This window comes from Physeter macrocephalus, chromosome 11 (assembly GCF_002837175.3).
Source record: "Physeter macrocephalus isolate SW-GA chromosome 11, ASM283717v5, whole genome shotgun sequence".
NCBI lineage: Eukaryota > Metazoa > Chordata > Mammalia > Artiodactyla > Physeteridae > Physeter > Physeter macrocephalus.
In genome coordinates, this window is record NC_041224.1 from 59,759,156 (window position 1) to 59,780,813 (window position 21,658).

General features: G+C 39.8%; 2 protein-coding genes across 10 annotated transcripts in view; one reads left to right on the forward strand and one right to left on the reverse strand.

Annotated features, from left to right (window-relative positions):
- Window positions 1–7,355, reverse strand: part of AAGAB (alpha and gamma adaptin binding protein) — an 88,693-nt gene extending 81,338 nt beyond the window's left edge. For 7 of the 8 annotated variants that reach the window (XM_055088055.1, XM_024128844.3, XM_055088052.1 and 4 more), the window contains exon 1: window positions 7,204–7,348. In XM_055088055.1, the coding sequence (XP_054944030.1) occupies window positions 7,204–7,276 (73 nt within the window). In that variant the 5' untranslated portion in view covers window positions 7,277–7,348. Of the gene's footprint in view, window positions 1–7,203 lie in introns of all 8 variants that reach the window. The other variant, XM_028494953.2, reaches the window with a different exon arrangement.
- Window positions 7,356–7,445: 90 nt separating this feature from the next.
- Window positions 7,446–21,658, forward strand: part of IQCH (IQ motif containing H) — a 211,878-nt gene continuing 197,665 nt past the window's right edge. For both annotated transcript variants that reach the window (XM_024128842.3, XM_028494945.2), the window contains exons 1-3: window positions 7,446–7,596; window positions 14,417–14,539; window positions 15,549–15,640. In XM_024128842.3, coding sequence (XP_023984610.1) covers window positions 7,546–7,596; window positions 14,417–14,539; window positions 15,549–15,640 — 266 coding nt within the window. In that variant the 5' untranslated portion in view covers window positions 7,446–7,545. The remainder of the gene's footprint in view (window positions 7,597–14,416; window positions 14,540–15,548; window positions 15,641–21,658) is intronic.

Sequence of the window (21,658 nt, forward strand, 5' to 3'; positions counted from 1 at the left end):
CCAGGCTCCGGCCGCACAGGCGCAGCAGCCATGGCTCACGGGCCCAGACGCTCTGCGGCATGTGGGATCCTCCCGGACCGGGGCATGAACCCGTGTCCCCTGCATCGGCAGGCGGACTCTCAACCACTGCGCCACCAGGGAAGCCCTCAATTTCTTTTTAAATGAGCAAAAGATTTGAATAGACTTTTCACCAAAGATATATGAATGGACTATATACACATGAAAAGATTCTCAACATCATTAGTTACTAAGAAAATGCAAATAAAAACCACGAGACACTACCTCACCCCAACTATACAAATGAAAATACAGACAATAACAAGTGTTGTCAAAAATGTGGAGAAATTGAAACCATCATACGTTGCTGATGGGAAAGGTAAAATGGTACAGCCACTCTGAAAAAGTCCAGCAGTTTCATAAAATAGTATACAATAGTTTCTTAGCATGCCCATAATAGCATTATTCATAATAGCCAAAAAGTGGAAACAACCAAATGTCTATCATCAGATGAATGGATAAACAAAATGTGGTCTCTCCATACAATGGAATACCAAGTACATGCTTACAGCAGGGGTGAATCTCAAAAGCATCAAGCTAAGTAAAAGAAGCCAGACACAACAGACCACATTTCATATGATTTCTTTTATATAAAATGTCCAGAAAAGGCAACTCTATAGAGAAAGTACATTAGTGGTTGCCCAGAGCTGGGGTGGGAATGAGGAATGACTGCTAATAGGTAGAAGGTCTCCTTCTAGAATGACAGAAATTTTCTACACTTAAAACAGGTGGATTTTATGGTATTTAAATTACACCCCAAAGCTGCTTTAAAAAAATCACTTTATTGACAAGGTAGGCGATTGAGGCACAGGTTTTAGATACTGAGAACAATGATGGCACATGTAAAGACAGTCAGTAAGTATTTGTGCAATGAAAAGTTAACGTGCTTAAAATCAGACACCTAGAGAAGGTAGAACTCAGCACTCAATTCACAAATTTTTTTCCTCACAAAAGCCCTGAACAACCCCAGGAGAATTCAGACAGAATGGCAATTCTCTTATGTCAGCATAACAGTGCTCTTTATTACCAAATGATCACACAATTTTCTGCTCTGAGCATACTGATTTTGATCCAGGTACGATACTACTTTACCCCACCTCTGTGTTGAACCAGCCTTCAGGTCAGTGTGGAAAATTAAACACTAAAAAGGTTATTTGTTACTGACTCTAAAACATCACAAAGGCTCTTTAAGAGTTTCACAACTGTCCTCTCTATCTTAACGTACCTCAGTCTTGTTTCCTGGATAAGTAATTCTCAGAGAGGTATTTGTGGTATCTGTGTGCACTGGCTCCAACACAAATACAACGTCGTGTCCAGATCCTCATTCTTGCCAGACATATTTAAAACAGTTTTCATACTTTAACCTTTTTTAAAAAATGGTTTTATATCAGACTTCATTATTTATTGAGTGTCATTATTTGCTGAGGAATTATATAGAGCAAAAGGCAGCAAGTTGTTTAAACCAAATGACCACTGCATATTTTCTGGATGTTTTTTATCTTTTGCTACAGAAAAATAAGCAGTTAGGTGGCCCAGAAATAAAGGCCTGAGTCTAGATACGCTCAGAATCCTCCAGGATGATACAATACTCTCAGTATCATGAATGGTTTTGTGCAATGTCGGCTGATGTGTAATACTTCCCCACTGCTCTCTACCCCGTTGCTGGAATGCCATTTACTGGGAAGACAGACACCTTATAATCGTTTAACTCTTCAACAACAGCTAAAAGATTAGTCTAACACTTCACACAAATTCTCTACTCGACCGATAAAAAAAAAAACAAAAAAAAAACAAATTGGGCACCAGCAGAGGCATTTTCATTTTTTATTAGCTTACAGTAGTTCATCTACTAAGGCTCCAATTACCATGAAAGAAAAGGTATAAACTTATTTTGAACCATAAAAGTTCTCACTGTAGTACTGAAATCTTCTACTGTAATTTCTCCTATCCCTAAATTCACCTTGAATACATACAGCTCTGGCCACCAGGAAGTTCATCATATTTCACATATATAAAAGAACTAGAATTGAATCTCCAACTTTTATGAGCTGAACAACCTGAGAAAATCACAATCTCTTTGACCTTTAATTATACATACATACACAAACATACACACACACAGAGACACACAGGAAGATAACATGGATGTGTTTTATAAGTCCCTTTGGGTCTGAAGAGAATGTGACTTCTATTTATTTATTTATTTATTTATTTTTGCGGTATGCGGGCCTCCCTCTGCTGCGGCCTCTCCCGCTGCGGAGCACAGGCTCCGGACGCGCAGGCTCAGCGGCCATAGCTCACGGGCCCAGCCGCCGCGCGGCATGTGGGATCCTCCCAGACTGGGGCGCGAACCCAGTTCCCCTGCATCGGCAGGCGGACGCGCAACCACTGCGCCACCAGGGAAGCCCCGTGACTTCTATTTAATCTTAAGGTTGATGACTTAACATCCCTTTTTTAATAAAGATAACAATCTTGAGCCTTCTTTTAATGTTATTTGAAAATTTTAAAATATATTAAGTATCATAGTTAAAAACAAATCAAAGTTCCCCCACCCCCATTACCATTTGAAATCACTGCTTTAGTCTGACCACTTAATAAATCATTCTGTGATGACAACTCTAGGCCCTCGTGGTAAATCTTGCTGGCCCAATCTTTCTTCCTTTGAAGAAAATAAAGACTTGGAAATATACAATCCAATCAAAGGCAGAGTCCTCCTACCACAACAAAATAAGCAACTTTGCTTAAGCAAAAATTACTACTTATTCCCAGAGTAAACTAAAAGGCTCTACTCAGAATACCTCAAGCAGCTACAGAAAAATGCTAATTAGAAGACCCAAGTTCTTATCCCTATTCTGTTGCTAGATAACATTGGCTAAGCTGTACAATAGCCCCTACTGTGAAATAAGAATGTTCTCTTTAGTAAATTACTTTAAGATCCCTTTGTAAATACAGGAGTCTGACAGACCTAGAAACAAACTCCTAGTCTTAACAGAAGAATGAATGTTTCCCAAAGCAGCAATGTCATACCTGATGGCCAGCTTTGCCTGCATAATTCCCCAAAGCCTAGTTTACCCATCATATAATTGAGCTACCTGGTTCCACAGTTTTAGAAACCTGAGGACCAGCGGATTGTTTCTATGGGTAAATGCATCTGAATTCCAAACACAAAATGTCAGACTCTCTACTACAAGTGGAGTGTCTACTGCAACTTTAAAATCAGGCTTGATTCTTCAGTTTTCAAAAGATAAACATGAAGCATTATATAATCTAACATAAAAATAACCGATACCGTAGAATTTTACATCTAGAAGGGATGTTAGAGATGATCTGGAACAACCTTTTAATTTTAATGTTAATTCTACATAGCAGGAGTGACTAATATATACAGTGTTTCTACTCTGGGTTCCCTCAATTGAGAAAATAAAAATCCAGACACTGTTAAAGACCATCAGGTATGCACATGCCCTTTTTGAAATACAGGTCCTTTGGGCAAGGATTTTTTTTTCTTCACTTAGAATTAAGACTTCGGGCTTCCCTGGTGGCGCAAAAAAAAAAAAAAAAAAAGAATTAAGACTTCAACCATTCTAAATGGAAATGCGAGCATATTTTAAAACCTTCTTTTGAGTTAATCTTCTCTCTCAGTTCTTCCACCAATGCCACCACCTTAAATACTTCTGATTGCTGAGGAATTCCAACACATTTCAATGAGACAGCCCATGCACACAAATCCCGAATGAGAACATATGCTCCAGCACTCGGTACTTGAGCACTCTAGGCAACTCACCTAGTGCTTCCAAGCCCCGGTTTCTTCATTTATAAAGTGGAGAAACCCTGACTCCATGAATTCACAAGGATACAAGAACCAAACTAAATTATGTGAAAACATGTTTGGGAAGAATATTGATATACATATAAATGCTTATTATAAGATCTCCAAATTCCCACATTTCACTAGAAGAAAAAAATTTGCTCCAAATGTTCAGGTGTAGAACCTAAAGGGCTTACAGTTGCTAAGTTACCATTACATACATTAAAAACAAACGGGATTTTTCTATCTAAAGTTCCTTCTAGGAAAATAGAGTAAGATGTTAAAACTTAGGTATCAACATTTTAATATTTCCACAGGTGGAGCACATACTTTCACCACATCCCTCCTGAAGGCAGGAATAGTCTCTTATTAGTCCTTTCAGCTGCAGTAACTGGCAAAGAGACTAGCTCTGTTCTTAATATCAGAATACACTTTTTTAGAATAAAAGTAAAATGTTCATATAAACATATGTGGGGTGGAAAGAGGTCTGGCCTGGGGGTACCGACACTTGCTCTCACACCACACACAGCCTTGCATAGGCATTCTGAGCCTTCATTTCCCTTTAAAAGTCTACACTGGTAATGCCCCTTTCATCTGATGTCAGACATCCACCCAGAACACTGCACATAAAGCCTTTGAGCGACAAAATGAAAAAAGCTTCTCACAAAGTCCACACTTTATCCATAGTAGAGGCCTACTGATTTTTATTTCATGTATACTTATAATAATAAATTTGGTTACTTGGTTATGAAATATTTCCCATTGTTGTTAAAAGCAGTACTTTTTTTTTTTTTTTTTTTTTGGCTGCACCACGCAGCATATGGGATCTTAGTTCCCCGACCAGGGATCGAACATGTGCCCTCTGCTTTGGAACTGTGGAGTCTTAACCACTGGACCACCAAGGAAGTCCCCAAAAGCAGTAAAATAGATCAGATGTCGAAGGAAAGAAACTGGAGAAACCCTAAATGTTCTTCTTCCTGATGCATGGGAAGAAACCAAACCTTCCCAAAAAGGTAAATTAGATTCAATCCGAAATCATATATTGCTTAATGTTACTGAACACTTAAAAGTCATTCATTATGGTAGTCTCCATCTTTTATGCCAAAATTAGACTCAATTTGTGATTAATTTAATTCAATCTTTAATTATGATAAAACAGAATCAATGCTCAGCAAATACTGTACTACATTCTAATACTATCCGTGGTTACCCAAATCATTAACCTGGGAAGAAACGGTAAAAGCCCTCTTTTATAGTTCACTTTTCCTTACTCAAGTAATCTCTTCACTAACTGCTTCTATTTTATTTTTCACTACATAATATTAATGGAATCACAAAGGAAAGGTCATCTATTTTTAAGCAACACAAAAGTTATCCAAGAAGCATTTTACATATAGAAATAAAGTGGATTATTTTATTTTACAGAATTAATTTTATTCCCAATGATGCTAATATATTTTAAAGAAGTACAGTGTTACTATTCCCCAACTATAGGTAATCAGCTTCTTCAAGGAAGTGACCGTGTCTGCCAATTCTGATCCTTAAAGCACGTGATAACCAAAAGGAAACTTAACAAATATTTCTGAGATTGGCTTTGAAAGGACTTATTATATATCAGTAATGGAAATCCAAATGCATATAATTCCTTTGGAAAGTTAAATACATCAGATTTCTTAAGAAATCTGAGCAAATTCTGATATGTTCTCTAGATGTAATATATGATGGAAACTAATTTACAGTGTAACGGTAGATGAAAAATATCAGGATAAAAATAATTTATGAAATATATGTAAAATATATATTTTATATAAATATATGTATTTATACAAATCATACACCTTAAATGTGTTATAAATATATAATTTTATACATTTCTATATTTAATATTTTGAATTTTTATATATAAAATGTTAAAATATTACATGTTATATATAAAATATAAAAATTATATATGAAATGTAATTATCAACTTTTAAAACCTGTGCATTGGGAACAAAACTGGAAGGAAATGCACAGAAATGTTAACACAGTATTTGTGTTTGGGTGATGAGAACTTGGCTGACATTTTCTTTTCTACATGTGCTAAATCTTACTTAATAGACTATGCACTACTTTTAGAATAAAACAATTTTCAAAAAGAAAAGAAAGGAAAAAATGGGAAGGAGCACTGATGAGAGATAAGGAAATGGCATAATTAGAGCAGTTAGTTACCATTTAGTGTTATAATTAAGGAACTTTTTATGTGATCACAAATGATAACTAAGTTATAGAACATTTGTGCTGGAGCGACATCCTGCCTAATTCTGTCATTTGACAGGTACTACAGGAAGAAGTTACAGTTTATATGATGCTTTACACTTTACAAAATGCTTTCAAAATGTCACATCACCGGTCCTTCAAAGAATCCTGTGAGATAGATTCATATGCCCCATTTTCAGGATCAGGAAACTGAGGGCTAGAGAGAGAATGTGCTTTCATAATAATATCTACCATTTACCGAATGATCACTCTGGGTTAAGCACAAAATCCTGTGAAAATTATCACCACTTTACAAAGAAAACTGAAGGGCATAGGTTACAGCTGAGAGTCACTGTTCTTACTCAAAGCCACGCATTTAAAACAGGAGTCTTGAGTTATAATCAACTTCGTGGAGTTAGTTAGTGGAAGAGTTGAGCCTATGCCCCCAGCCCTATGGTTTCTCTACTACACTGGTCTCCCCTCCTCACCTACGGTTCTTTCAAGAGTGACTTAGTTTGACAACCACTATGAAGGTCCAGAGGCAAAAGGACTAGGCCCAGTAATAACCAAAAACTAATGTTGGCGGAGGGCCTAGCCTCAGGAGGAAGGCAAGGCAGTGAATAACTGCAGAGTGCAGGGGGCAAGTCGAACAAGTCTTAAAATACATATCAAGGGGTAGCCAGAGGAAACACTCTCTACCTCAGGAGCAGGGACAGCAACATAAATCACGATTCCTGCACCTGACACTCGCGTTCCTCGGTACTATTCCCAGAGCGCCTTTCCGGTTCACCTCAAAGGTTGCCCGCAACAACCCCTGGGCTGGGGTCCTACTTTACAGAAAAAGCTGGAAGAAACGACATGGTGGGCCAGGCAGGCAGAGAAACAACGAGTGCAGGAGCTAACGGTGGACACCTGGCGAACTGGGCACCTCGACCACGTCTGAAGGGCACCAGAGGAGTCTCGGGCCACCACCGAGGGGAGCAAGAATCCAGGGCCCGCGGTGGCGACAGAGGCCCCGAGGGAGTCCGCGGTGCTGGGACTGTCTCCAGCCGAGGCTCGGCGCGGGGCTTGGAGATCGGCCCAGTTGCCTCACTACTCACGCTGTACTAGCCGGTCTGCGGAAAAGGTGGATGAGCAGCTGGTGACTAGCGCGCAGGGGACGCCCGCAGCCATCTCTGCGCCAGCGAACGAGTTCTGTCCAGGAGCCCCTTCCGCCTTGGGCGATACCACGGCCGCCGGCGTGCGGGGGAGACGCGCAAAGGAGGGCGCATTCTCAGAAGGCGCGACCGGCCCTGCCTCCTCCCCCAACCCCTCTTCCGCTCCCGGCGTGGACCAGGCCGGGCTGCGCGTGGTGTTGCCATGGGGACGAGCTCCCTCCGCAGCAGGTTCCGGCGCCTGGAGACCTCGCCTCCCCCGGGAGGTAGCCCCGCCCGGCTGTAGGCATGGCCCAGGAGACGGAAAACCACGACCCCATCGGATCCATATTAATCCAGGTGGGAAATAGGCCTCACCGTCCCTTCCCAGCTAAGACCCTTCGAGGGAGGCCCAGCAGCGCCCATCCACTCACGCCCGCCCATCCACTCACGCCCACCCTCTTGGAGCGCCGCTCCCACACTGCCTCCAACACACGAGGGGCAGCACCGCTTAGAGAACTCCCAGATATGCCAACCCAGACCTCTCCCGCCAAGCTCACACACCTCCGGAGCCTGAGCCTGGAGGTTGCACTCCCGAAGCACAACCATTTTGCCTCTGGTAAAACTCCAGGACCATACACACCACCGGGATCTTTACTTTGGAAAAATGCTTCTTACAGTGAGGCACCATTTTTAAGTGTTATGTTCTGAAAATTTTGATCCCATGATGTAGGGAAGTGGAGGAGATACGAATCGAACACTGGAGAGGTGATAAATCTGGGGAGAAGTTGAAATATGTGAACTGCTTTTCTTAAGCACCCCAGTTTTTTTGGATCTAGAAGTCCCTTGCAAATAAATGAGTTCTGGGGATGTAATGCACACCACAGGAATTATAGTTAATAATGCTCTACTGTGTATTTGAAAGTTGCTAAGAGTAAATCTTAAAAGTTCTCATCACAAGAAAAAAAATTGTAACTATTGATGTGTGATGATGGATGTTAACTAGACTTACTGTGGTGATCATTTAGCAATATGTACAAATATCAAATCATGTTGTATACGTGAAACTAATGTTATATGTCAATTATATCTCAATAAAAAATAATAAATAAAATAGAAATACCTTGCTTGGGAACATACAGATAGGGAAACATATTAAAGATAAAAGATTGCTAATCAAGTTAAAGTTTTTGAATGTGGAAATGTGACAAATTAAAAAAAACAGGGAAGTATCTTTTTCTGAGTGGGGAAATATCAAGAAAGTATTAACTTCTCCCATATAACTCAATTTATGACAGTTACACTCAGATTTTTCCAGAATGTTAAAAGTACTTTGTTTTTTCACATTTACATATGATAGTTTTAAAACATTTCCACATATATCATCACTTTTAACTCTTATATTTACCTCTACTTGACTAAGGCTTGAAGTAATTTGCCTAAGGTCACTCTATCAGGACTCTACTCAGATCTAAAGGGTCTAATTTTTCTTCCTGCCATGATTTGGTCTCTTACCTCCCATCTGGGAGACTTCTTTAAATTCACCTTTTCCAAAATACAAACCCCTAAACTCACCAATTTCATAGACTTCCCCAATATGAATCATACCCAAATCTTCCAACCTCACCTTTTATTATCCTTGCTTTCACCACCACCCTAGAATGAGTTTAGCCAAACTGCCAAGTCTGAGGGAACAGTCTCCACAAGACTGTCCTCACTTAGACACAAGGCACAAGTTCATGGGTCCCTAGAACCATCCTCACTTCAGACCAGCTATTTACACATCTGGAAGCCCTAGCCACCTCACAGTGGCTAATTTGCTAGAGCAACTCACAAAACTCAGGAAAGCACTATGCTTACAATTACAGTGTTTTTATAGCAAAAGGATACAAATTAAAATCAGCCGTGGGAAGAGATGCTGCGGGCAGAGTCCAGGAGGGGTCCAAATGGAACTTCCAGCCGTTTTCTCCCCATGGAGTCATGGAGGGCATTACCTCCTTCCAGCCATGATATGTGACAATATATACAGATTATTGCAAACTAGGGAAGCTTTCCCAAGACTTTAGTGTCCAGAGTTTTTATTGGAGCTCAATCAAACTGCCCATTTGGCTGACTTTTAGTCTTCAGCCCTTCCCAGAGAGTAGACTAATGATTTCAGTCTAATTCCTCTAAAGATTGGAACTGATACAGCATAGCTCAAAGCCCCCATCATAAAGACATTCCTCTCAAGCAGGACACTTCAGGGGCCTAGAGATCACCTCCCAGTATCCAAGGGCAAAGGCCAGACCTCTCTTTGGGAAGAGCTAAGAGAGTCATATCCATGTTGATCAACCCCCCCACTTGCTTAAAAGGGTTACTTCGTATACACTAAGTGGAGGGCTATGCAGAGAAAGAGAGGCTACAGTTAAACTGATTACTGAGGCTGATCTCTAGATACAATGTAAAATTCTTCCTGGTACAATGTAGAATATGTATAATAAGGAAATGTGGAAGACCTTCCCTACTTTTTCACTGCATTCTGAGTATTTGTGAGCATATGGCAGCACTCTCAGACATGCCACCATGGGTTCCATTTCTACCTAATTTACTTCCTTCCAACAGGCTACCAAAGAGCAGTACATCCAGTGAAAAGGATACTTGGTTGGGAGTCAGAATACTGAGGTCTGACCCTGGCAATGACATTGCCAGGTGGGTAACTTTGGGCTAGTCACTTCATCTCTCTGGGCCTCAGTTTTCTCTTCTGTAGGACACATAGCTTAGATTAGAACTACCGCTTATTCTAAATTGACCCAATTTCCCCAAAACTACATAATTGGTCTTTACTGTAAAGTGGACTTCCTTACTGTTAGCAGAGGGACTTCATTCAAATCTCCACTTGCTTCACCCTAATACAGTATATTAGGTCTATGTCTCAGTGAGATACATTAAGCAACTCTTTAAACCAATGATTCTCAAAGTGTAGTCCTAGGACCAGCATCATTAGAAACAGCTGGGAACTTGTGAGAAATGCAAATTCTCAGACCCCACTCCAGACCTAATAAATCAGAATTTCTGAGGGTGGGGCCCAGCAATCTGTTTTTACAAGCCTTTCAGATAACTCTGATGCACCCTCAAGTTTGAGAGCTACTACTTTAGATCATACTGTAAAATATAAACTGTTGCATGATTTTGAAGAAAAATCACAAGAGCATAGTAGTTATCAGGTATCATGCATGGTTCTAAGTGCTATATATATATTTAACCCTTACAACAAGTCTATCCGATAAGTACCATTATTCTTTAATGTTATGGAAAGGAAACCGATCAAAGATGAGCATTGTGGGTACTCATATACATAGAAAATTCAAGCAATCTTCTTTCATTTTCTATGTAAGAAGTTCTGATTGTGAATATTCTGTCCCAATCAGATCATATATCAAAGTCCATGTTTTCATTTTTGGTTCAGGAACTACGAGTACCATGCCCACATAGAGCTCTACTGGGCAGCATTTTGTTAGCTACTTAATTTCTTTCACCTTCAAGTGTATAATTCAGACCTTTTACAATTGTATGTCTCTTTCCTCAACTGATCAGAATACTGAGGTTTTATTATAGTAATAATAATCATTATAATTAAAATAGTAGCCATGGGGCTTCCCTGGTGGTGCAGTGGTTGGGAGTCCGCCTGCCGATGCAGGGGACACAGGTTCGTGACCCGGTCCGGGAAGATCCCACATGCCGCGGAGCGGCTGGGCCCGTGAGCCATGGCCGCTGAGCCTGCGTGTCCGGAGCCTGCGCTGCGTAACAGGAGAGGCCACAATAGTGAGAGGCCCGTGTACCGGAAAAAAAAAAAAAAATAGTAGCCAGTATTTATTGAGAGCCAGACCCTGTGCTGAGGGCTTAGATAATCTCCTAACAACTACTGTAGTAGGTTTTATTTTTAGCTGCAGTTTACAGAAGAAGAAACTAAGATACAGAAAGGTAAAGTAACTCACCCAAAGTAATAAATCTGGTGTGTGCTGGTCCTTAAACAGGTTATGGCACATTTGTGAAACAATCTTTAAGAAGTGTGGTGGTGATTCTGGGAGGTTTCCTAGATAGTTTCTTTTATTATTAAGTATTAGAAGCTTTGTGTTTATACTTTATTAATAATAATGTGGTGTCTTTATATGTTTATAAATACTTGTTTGACCCAACTATTAAACATATGTTTGTGCAACCAGGATTACCAAGTCTTGCAATCAAATTAGCTTTTTAATTAGTTTTGGAAATCATATTTCAAAAACCCAACAGTTGTATGTTAACACCAACCTTGGAAATATTTGAGCTGATTGACAGCTTGATATTATCACTGTCTCTCTTATCAAACCCTCCGTCTGGTTTGCCAGGAGCGTACAACATAAAAATGAATGGGGAGGCAATGAGAATGACTGAGCCAAACTCTTATCTTTAGCAGAGATGAATAAAATGGAGTCATGAGTCTGCTTTTGACAAAACGGAGTCTGGTTGCATGGCTCTTTTAAATTCTAGAGCAACGTTTGTCTGCATTGAATCTTTCAAGGGCTTCTTATTAAGTAGCCCTTCCCCAGACTGTCAAAATAATAATCTTCCTCCAAGTGGGAAAAGTATGGAAAGCAATGCATTTGATGATCACAGAGATGATGGGTGACACGTAAAATTTCAGTATGGTAGATTGGATCTATTTGAAGAACGGAGATTTAGAACTTAATCTCTTTTTCTACCCAGGTCTGGTGAAACATTCCCTACAGTACTTGTCTCTATTGCAATTATACAAACAGATGTGTGGTTACTAAGAGGGGAGAAGAAATATCTGGCAAGGAAAGTAAAAAGCTATTGAGAAAGATTAAGAGAACAATTCAAATCAATGAACATTTACTAAGTGCCAGTTATATGCAAGGCGTTTCACTAGGTTTTGCCATTCAGGAGAAGAGAATTAACATTGGTTCAGTGCCCTCCTATGTGGCTGGCCTTATACAAAGCACTTTATATACTTTAACTCATTTTATTCTTGCCACTATCCTAAAAGGTAGCTATCTATCCCCATTTTACAGATAAGAACACTAAGGCTCTAAAAAGCTAAGTAAATTTGCCCATCTCAGTTTAGTAAAGGAGGAAATAGAATTCTAGTTCATATCTGTCTGGTTCCAAAGCCTATATTCATTCATTTTCACACCCATTGTCTCATTTTCATTCTACAAGTAGAGTAATTTTTTTTTTCTCTTGGTAAGAACACTAGAGAAAATGTGGATGGTGTGCATGGACATTGTGTGAACAGTAATAGAACAAGGAATTATGTTCATTTGCCTTTTACCAAGTTATTACTATGTACCAGACCTATTACATATTATCTCACAACTCTATGAAGACATATAATTGTCCACACAAAGCAATGAAGAAATCAGACCTTCGGTTCCCTGATAAATAATCCAGTGTGGTTTTCGCTCCCTCCAGCAGTTGACAGGCATAATTACAGAATGATACATGAAGCTACAAGTATTACAAATACTAGAGCTACAAGAAGGAAATTCAGTGCATTCAAAAGTTGAACCAAAAAAAAAAAAAATGTGGGCCTGGAAGTGGGCTTGCCCTTGAACTGCTTTTTTGTACTTCCAAACGTCTTTAGACAATAGATAATAAATCAGCTTGCAGCACTAATTTGGACAAAACAGTCAAAAGAAGTACATCTTCATCCTTAGTGTGTACCAGCAAACAGTAAGTGTGTTCAAATTTCAATCTGTGAGCCCTGAAGGCTCTACATGATAATTTGTACAGAGTACAAATGACCAGATGTGTCTGCCAGACTGTGATGCTGATCAGTGAAAAGATGCAAATCTTTTGATCTCTTGAATACTTGACTCCTTGGGAATACTTGAGAGTAATCGATAACATAGGCTGGATCAACGTGTAGGTCCAGTAATAATAACAGAGAAAAGGTAACTGTTTCAAAATGCCTTTAGCAACCCAATCTGCAGATTATTGGTGTGACTATCGCTGAAACAGGTGTTGGGTTCATAAATTTGCATAACAAAATGTTTCTCTTGTGGCAGCAGCCCATACAATAATTGGTGCCATCTGTATTTATCTGTGGAAGTTTGGTTTCTAATATGAATGCAGAGAATCTTGTGCTAATTTCATAATGCCTATTTTATTCTGAGGGTGCTTGACTTTGGAGAGATGTTCGTCATTTCTAAGGAAAATATCAATTGAAGGAAAATGTTAAAGTAATGACATTATGTTGCTTTTTCTTCAAGGATTGTTTCATTTCTGACTACATAAAACAAAATTAAGGCCACATCTACAGAACTGCTTCTTCAGAGCAGTAAGTGGGGAAGATCCAGCTAGAATGGAAAACCAGCAGGCCCTGTCCACATATTTATAATTCTCTTTTGAAAGGCACTGCCTTCGCTAGAACCTCTCTTTGCCGGAAGTGTTCTGTCTTCTTACCTCTCAACGAATTAGTAGAAATCAGAGTTTGGCACAAACTTCTTATTGTATCTGACACAACTACTTTACCACCTGAGAAAGCAGAAGCCATTTGAGTTGGAGTTTTATCTTGGATCTGTTTCTAATGGGGGAAGGACAAATAGAAAATTGTATGAAAGCTTAGTTTTCCAAAATCTGAAAGACAGTAACTGGAGCCGTCTAATAAAGCACGTCTCAGAACCATAAGGACAGTCCTTTTCAATGATCACCATCTTTAAAATCAACTTTATTGTCTCTAGCAATTCAAGCAAATTGCAAACCTTTAAGATAAATAACTTTTAGGTGGACTATGTATGTATTCTTTCTTTTAAAATTTATTTATTTTATTTATTTTATTTTTGGCTGCGTTGGGTCTTCATTGCTGTGCGCGGGCTTTCTCTAGTTGCAGCAAGTGAGGGCTACTCTTCGTTGCAGTGCGCGGGCTACTCATTGCTGTGCCTCCTCTTGTTGCAGAGCACAGGCTCTAGGTGTGCGGGGTTCAGTAGTTGTGACACATGGGCTCAGTAGTTGTGGCTCGTGGGCTCTAGAGCGCAGGCTCAGTAGTTGTGGTGCACGGGCTTAGTTGCTCCGCAACATGTGGGATCTTCCCAGACCAGGGATCAAACCCATGTCCCCTGCATTGGCAGGCAGGTTCTTAACCACTGCGCCACCAGGGAAGCCCTGTATTCTTTTATATTTTATATTCTTCTACCTCCAGGTTCATGAAGAACTTTATCAATTAAAGGAGAAATTAACAAAATTCCCACTTGAGGAAAAAGGCGAAACTCTTGACATTCAGAATCTTGAAACAGCAATCAAAAGGACTGAAATGGGGTTAAAAGTAAGTAGAGTTTTAGATATTAAATAAAATTCCAGAAGGAGACAAGTATTCCTCAAGAAGAAAAAAACTGTGCTTCTCACAGGCCCCATGTAATTCTGTAACAGAGGTGGGCCTCAGTTGGTCATCACCTTTCCCATGCTGTTTCTTTTTTAAAAGGATGATTCACCAGGATTCTAAAAAATAGTTTACTTTTCCCTAATAGCTTAAGTATTTTGAGATTAGTCATTTTTGTAATATTGTAACCTAGTACATAACAATGGGAATAGAAAAGAAATACAGCAATTTTGGAACAGAGAAATAAAGTAGATAGGGACTTCATCATTATTAGATGAATATAAGGGCATGGGAGAATCCACTCTTCAGACCAGGATAACATTCATATATAAAACAAGGATCTATTAGCACATGGGTCCAAATAAAGGCCATCTCCATCTTCCAGACCTCTGATGATCAGTGTCTCTGCTCTTGCTTCTGATTTTCACTCTACCATGTTATTAGCATCCCAGCTTAGCTCCTGAGGCTGAGAGATGTGGTATATTTTGTTGCCTCATCAGACTAGCATGCCATTGTCCTATATTATGATGGTGAGAGGGCTGGACCCAGCTGGAGTCTTTGGGTTGGCCATTTAAAATAATCTGTTACCTAGAGGCCAAACTCTTTCCTCTGATGCTTGCCTGAAGTCCACATAAGGGAAAGACATTACTCAATGTCAGGGTTGCCTAGTAAGTTTCCCCAGCTAGGTAGCAAACTGACTATTGTGCAAGCTCATTTGTGAAGATTGCTACAGGTCACTTAAGCTTTGAGTCTCAATTGTTTATGCTGCTTTTTGGGATAAAGTAATTTGGCCTTGAGTTGCCTAATGATACCTTAGCCTTGAAATAAACACATAGCATGTTGTGTCTTTTGGCTTAATTACACCATTCCAAGAGTTAACCTAATGAAATGGAGTAAATTAGCTGAGGATCTCAAGTCCACTCTAATGGCCTAAACTTTAACTTTTCCGTAACAGATTCACATCGAGAAGTATTTAAATGTTGTACACCAACGTGTTTTAACAACTCCTATTGATGATAACTTATATTCTTCTCGCGCTTCCAAATGGTAAGTAAAATAGCCATTTTAGGGTCCAAAATAAGTACGATTAAAAAAAAACTTTTCTCACACAGGTGAGATGACTGTAAAGACAAAACTCCTTGGCTTTGTTCATATCCATTCTACTAATTTCAGTAGAAGTTTTGCATAAGAAGTTAATGACAAAATAGAACTACCATATGACCCAGCAATCCCACTACTGGGCATATACCCAGAGAAAATCATAATTCAAAAAAACACACGCACCCCAATGTTCATAGTGCAGTATTTACAATAGCCAGGACATGGAAGCAACCTAAACGTCCATTGACAGACAAATGGATAGAGAAGATGTGGTACATATATACAATGGAATATTACTCCGTCATAAAAAGGAATGAAATTGGGTCATTTGTAGAGATGTGGATGGACCTAGAGAGTGTCATACAGAGTGAAGTAAGTCAGAAAGAGAAAAACAAATATTGTATAATAATGCATATACGTGGAATCTAGAAAAACGGTATAGAAGATCTCAGTTGCAAAGCAGAAATAGAGACACAGACGTAGAGAACAAATATATGGATACCAAGGGGGAAAGGGATGGGGTGGGAGGAATTGGGAGACTGGGATTGACACATATACATTATTGATACTATGTATAAAGTGGACAACCGATGGGAACATGTTGTATACCACCGGGAACTCACCTAGTGCACTGTGGTAACTTAAATGGGAGGGAAGTCCAAAAGGGAGGGGATATCTGTATGTGTATGGCTGATTCATTTTGTTGTGCAGTGGAGGCTGAGGCTAACACAACATTGTAAAGCAACCATACTCCAATAAAAATTAATTAAAAAAAAAGAAGTTAATGGCAGAATTTGGACTTCAAAAAAATTTATTCTCCGTTACTTGTACTGCATTCTAATGCTTGACACCATGACAATTGCTTCAGGGTCCTAGTTTTGGTATTATATATATATTTTTATTTTTAGTAAAGCATATCCAAAATTCAACTCCTAAAGGAAATACTTTAAAGCAAATCAATTTTTACGCTATTCATATTATGTGGGACTTTCTTTACAGTTTTTAGCCTGTCATATGTGCTTTATTGTAAAGATGATTTTGGTATCCAGGGTAAACAAAACAAAAATAATAAAACTTGCTTGAAATAGTCATTATATAATACATCCTAAGAGATGATTTATTAAAATTAGAATTTAGTTAAAGAGAAATGACCTTTCCACACACTACTATATATAAAATAGATAATTAATAAGGACCTACTGTATAGCACAGGGAGATCTACTCAATACTCTGTAATGACCTTTATAGGAAAAGAATCTAAAAAAGAGTAGATGTATGTATAACTGATTCACTGTGCTGTACAGCAGAAACTAACACAACATTGTAAATCAACTATACTCCAATTTAAAAAAATAAAAAAGAGAAATAACCTTTCCTTACTTTGGACCTTCTTACATCCAGGCTTCCTGAATTTGAGTGTACATAGATTAAGGTTTTGTACTCAGCTTAAAACCCCTGTGGCCCTATTTGCATCATACATGTATACCAAGCATAAGTGAATCATATCAGAGAGTGAGGTCAAGTTGCAGAGAGCACACATGGAAACATGGAAACCTAGAGACACAGCCACATCCCAAGCCTCAGGAGTGGGGTGCAGAGGCTTGGGTGTACACTCTGCCTGTCTCCCTTTCTCCCACATGAAGGTAGTACCACAGGCATCCATCATCCCTTGGCAGAGGCAAACCTTCCCTAGGCTGTCTAGTTTTTAGTCATTTACATCTTAGATTTTTAAATTTGGGAATAACAATATGACCTGCAAATAGGTTAATATACATCATCTTTTGAAATAAACAATCTGTAGGGAAAATCATAAAAGGGATTATTGGAGAAGAAAATATTGGAGGTTACTCTACCAACTTATATTGGCTCAGTTCTAAATCAAGAGAGCCACACAGGGCAAAGTGGGAGGCCTATTCAAATGGCAGCCAGGAGATCTGTAGTAGGTGGGGAGTGTGTAGCCAAAGGATGGAAGGTACAAACAGCAGTAAGAAAGCCCCAGAATGGACGGGGTGGGGAAAGTAAACAGGAGAAGAGATGTCTGTCACCAACTCTAATGAAAGTTCTCCTGTCCTGTCTCCAGCTTTCTCTTTGTCCTCTCATCTTGACAAAGAACAGAGAGTCTGGGCTGTAGATTTGCAAGCTATGATAACTGAAAAGAGCAAACTAGGTAGCAGAGAACCAAACAGAAAGATTCTGGCAGAGACCTTTGCTTGTACAGTTCTTCTCCCTGGCCAAGGTGTACCCTTGCCCCTTTTAGGGTCTGGCAGAGTAAAGGAAGATGTTAGCGGGGGCATTCAGCTAGCTCCCAGAAGTGGTCCTTGGATCCTTTCTTTCCTGTTCAATACAAAAATACAATCACCGGCCCTCTCATCAGGGAGATGGGAGCCTGGCAAGTTTGTAGGAGCCCTACAAGCCTGGGGGAGCATCTCAGTCATAGCTGTGGATTTGGGATTCTAAAGTGGCACACAATTTGAAAATGAAATGAGGGGAGCCAAGGTCAAAACTGGAGAAGAGTCCAAACGGGGTTTTCAAAGTAAGCGGACCCAAGGCAGGCCCTGGGAGTGGAAGTGTGAGTCACAGGGCACGGCTCAGGCCAGAAGAGAAGCAGCAGCAGATGGAAATGGAAAACATGAGACCCAGGAGCTCAGGGCCGGTTTTCTGTGACTGTCATATTCACAGGTAGATAGTCACACCCGGCTCTGCACTTGGGGGAGGGGGGCGTTGTCCAGAGACTGTCATGAATAGACTTTGCTTCAGAGTCTGCTGTGGCCTCCCGGGAGATTATATGCAAAGAAGTTTGCAGAACCCAGAATTTCTTCAGGTTCACATGCCTGGGAGGGGCAGGACTGGCCAATTCATTGCACTTTTCTTCTGAGGTTCCATGACAAAGTCCTTAGGATACCCAAGGAAACAAGGAGTTTTTTCATATCTGATGGAATGACTCACTGAGAAACAGGTTGCTGACAACTGATCAGGAGGCCAAAGGGGGAGACTTAGTTTCATAAAAGTTTCAAGCTGGGACAGAAACTGGACCTGGCCTTGGATCCCACAAGGCTATCAGTCAAAGAATTTGGGTGTGCACCCATAAAATGTGCTTGCTTATTTATTTATAAATTATATACTTATTATCACAGAGAGTGAATTATCAACTAATAGCAACATAGAAATGTTTCCATAATGAGATAAAGAACTAAACAGTTAAAAAATTTCTTTTACTTTATTAACGGCACAAAACTTCTTTCTCTTGTAAACAGGTTATTAATTATAATGTTTTGGTTTCTTAATCTTGTTAATCATGACAGCTTTATACTGGTTGTGGCTAATATCCCCAAAATACTCTACGCTTAGCTGAGATTCAGCATTGATGCTGGTTGGATGTAAGCCCATATTTTAGTTAGTCTTCTGGATAATTTTTAAGTTTGGGGGGCTTGGAGAGGCTGACTCTTCATAAGTTTGATTGGTTGATCATCATTTTTACATTTTAATATGGCTGAAGAAAAGCTAGAAGTAAAAGTGTAAGTTCTGCCATTTTCTTGTTTTTCACCAATGCTTGTTATCATTTTGTTTTGTTTTGCTTTTGTTTTTTTGCTGCATAGCTTGTGGGGTCTTAGTTCCCCGACCAGGGATGGAACCCACGCCCTCTGGCAGTGAAAGCTCGGAGTCCTAACCACTGGATCGCCAGGGAATTCCCAATGCATGTCATCATTATCTCAAATACAGTTTGGCTTTTCGCAGGATTTTTTTTTAGGACACCTGTCCATTTTTCCAGGCTTAGTTTAGTTAAAACTAAATAATATAATCCACAAACCCACTTCATGAATAAACTGCAGTTCACTCTAATGCTCTGGAAAAACACATACAATGCTGACCCGCCTGTTCGTTCTTTTGTGGTTTGGAGCTTCCGCTCTCAGGAGGTATCCAGAAGTGCAGGTGACATGACCACGTGAGGGATCCAGTGACGAACTGAGTATTAAACAGTAGTACAAAGTAATTTCTTATTTTTATTTTTTATTTTATGCATTTCTTATTATAGATAAATAGAAGTTCTTGCACTCTCTTCACACGACGAATGGCCTTGTCTTACGTATCACCTGAGACGTGGGTACCCTATTTGAGAGACCACAGGTCTAGAGCGACGGTTCTTAAACTTTGGTTTGCAGTCCTCTTTCACTGGCTCCCAGATGGGGTCCTGGAATCTGCATTGTAACAAACACTCTGGGTAATCCTCATGCAGATCATTTGTGCTTGGGATCCTTGGGACAAGCTTGACTCCCTGGAATCAGTATTCTTTTGGCCAAATAGAGGGCCTGCCTCGGTGTGATCAAGAGCTTAGTCCTGGAAATTCCGCTACCCCGTTGCTATGAAGGGCTAGAGTAAGCCTCTTGCACTAGGATTGAGCCAAGAGTGGGACCTGGCAATCAGGCTGGTAGGCTGGCCAATGTCTGCTTACACTGTGAGTCTGGGGGAGTGTCAGGGGCCAAACAACCATGGCAGCAACTCCTTCTGAGAGGAGTGGCATATAAGGACTACAAATTCTTGTTGCTCCTTTGACAGTAGAGCACAGTTCCTATGAGTAACTGAGATTCAATGTTTTTCAGATATATGGGGCTTCATTCTATTATGGAAGCCCAGGAAATTGGGAGAGTCCATTCAAAATGAGTACTATCCCTGAATCCACCTTTAAAAATTATTTAGAAAAGATAAACAATAATGATCATCATCCTCATTACAATGAATTTCATCATTATCATCAATAATTATAACACTTGACAGTTTACAAAGGACTTTCTTTTAAACCTGTGAGGTAGATATTTACCCTTTCCTTTTAAAGCTGTGCAGACTGAGGCTCACACCAGTGTTCCAGGTCACACAGGTCATCAATAGTGAGGCCCACATACTACCCAAAGCAATCTACAGATTTAATGTGATTCCTACCAAATTACCCACCATAATTTTTACAGAAATAGGACAAATAATCCTAAGATTCATATGGAACCATAAAAGACCCAGAGTCGCCAAAGCAATCCTGAAGAAAAAGAACAAAGCAGGAGGCATAACCCTCCCAAACTTCAGACAATACTGCAAAGCTACAGTAAGCAAAATCAGCCTGGCATTGGCACAAAAACAGACATATGGATCAATGGAACAGAACAGAGAGTCCAGAAATAAACCCACACACCTACAGTCAATTAATCTTCAACAAAGGAGGCAATCAAGACAGTCTCTTGGGAAAAAGGCAGTCTCTTCAGCAAGTGGTGCTGGGAAAGCTGGACAGCTGCATGTAAATCAATGAAGTTAGAGCTCACCCTCACACCGTACACAAAATTCATCTTAAAATGGCTTACAGACTTAAGCATAAGACATGACACCATAAAACTCCTAGAAGAGAACATGGGCAAAACATTCTCTGACATAAATCATACCAATGTTCTCTTAGGTCAGTCTCCCAAGGCAATAGAAATAAAAACAAAAATAAATAAATGGGACCTAATCAAACTTACAAGTTTTTGCACAGCAAAGAAAACCATACACAAAATGAAAAGACAACCTACAGTATGGGAGAAAATATTTGCAAATGATGTGACCAACAGGGGCTTAATTTCTAAAATATACAAACAGCTCATACAACTAAACAACAAAAAAACAAACAACCCTATCCAAAAATGGGCAGAAGACCTAAATAGACATTTCTCCAAAGAAGACATAAAGATGGCCAATAGGCACATGAAAAGATGCTCAACATCGCCAATTATAAGAAAAATGCAAATCAAAACTACAGTGAGGTACCACATCACACCAGTCAGAATGGCCATCATTAAAAACTCTACAAATAACAAATGCTGGAGAGGATGTGGAGAAAAGGGTACACTCCTACACTGTTGGTGCAGCCACTGTGTAAAACAGTATGGAGGTTCCTCAGAAAACTAAAAGTAGAATTACCACATGATGCAGCAATCTCACTTC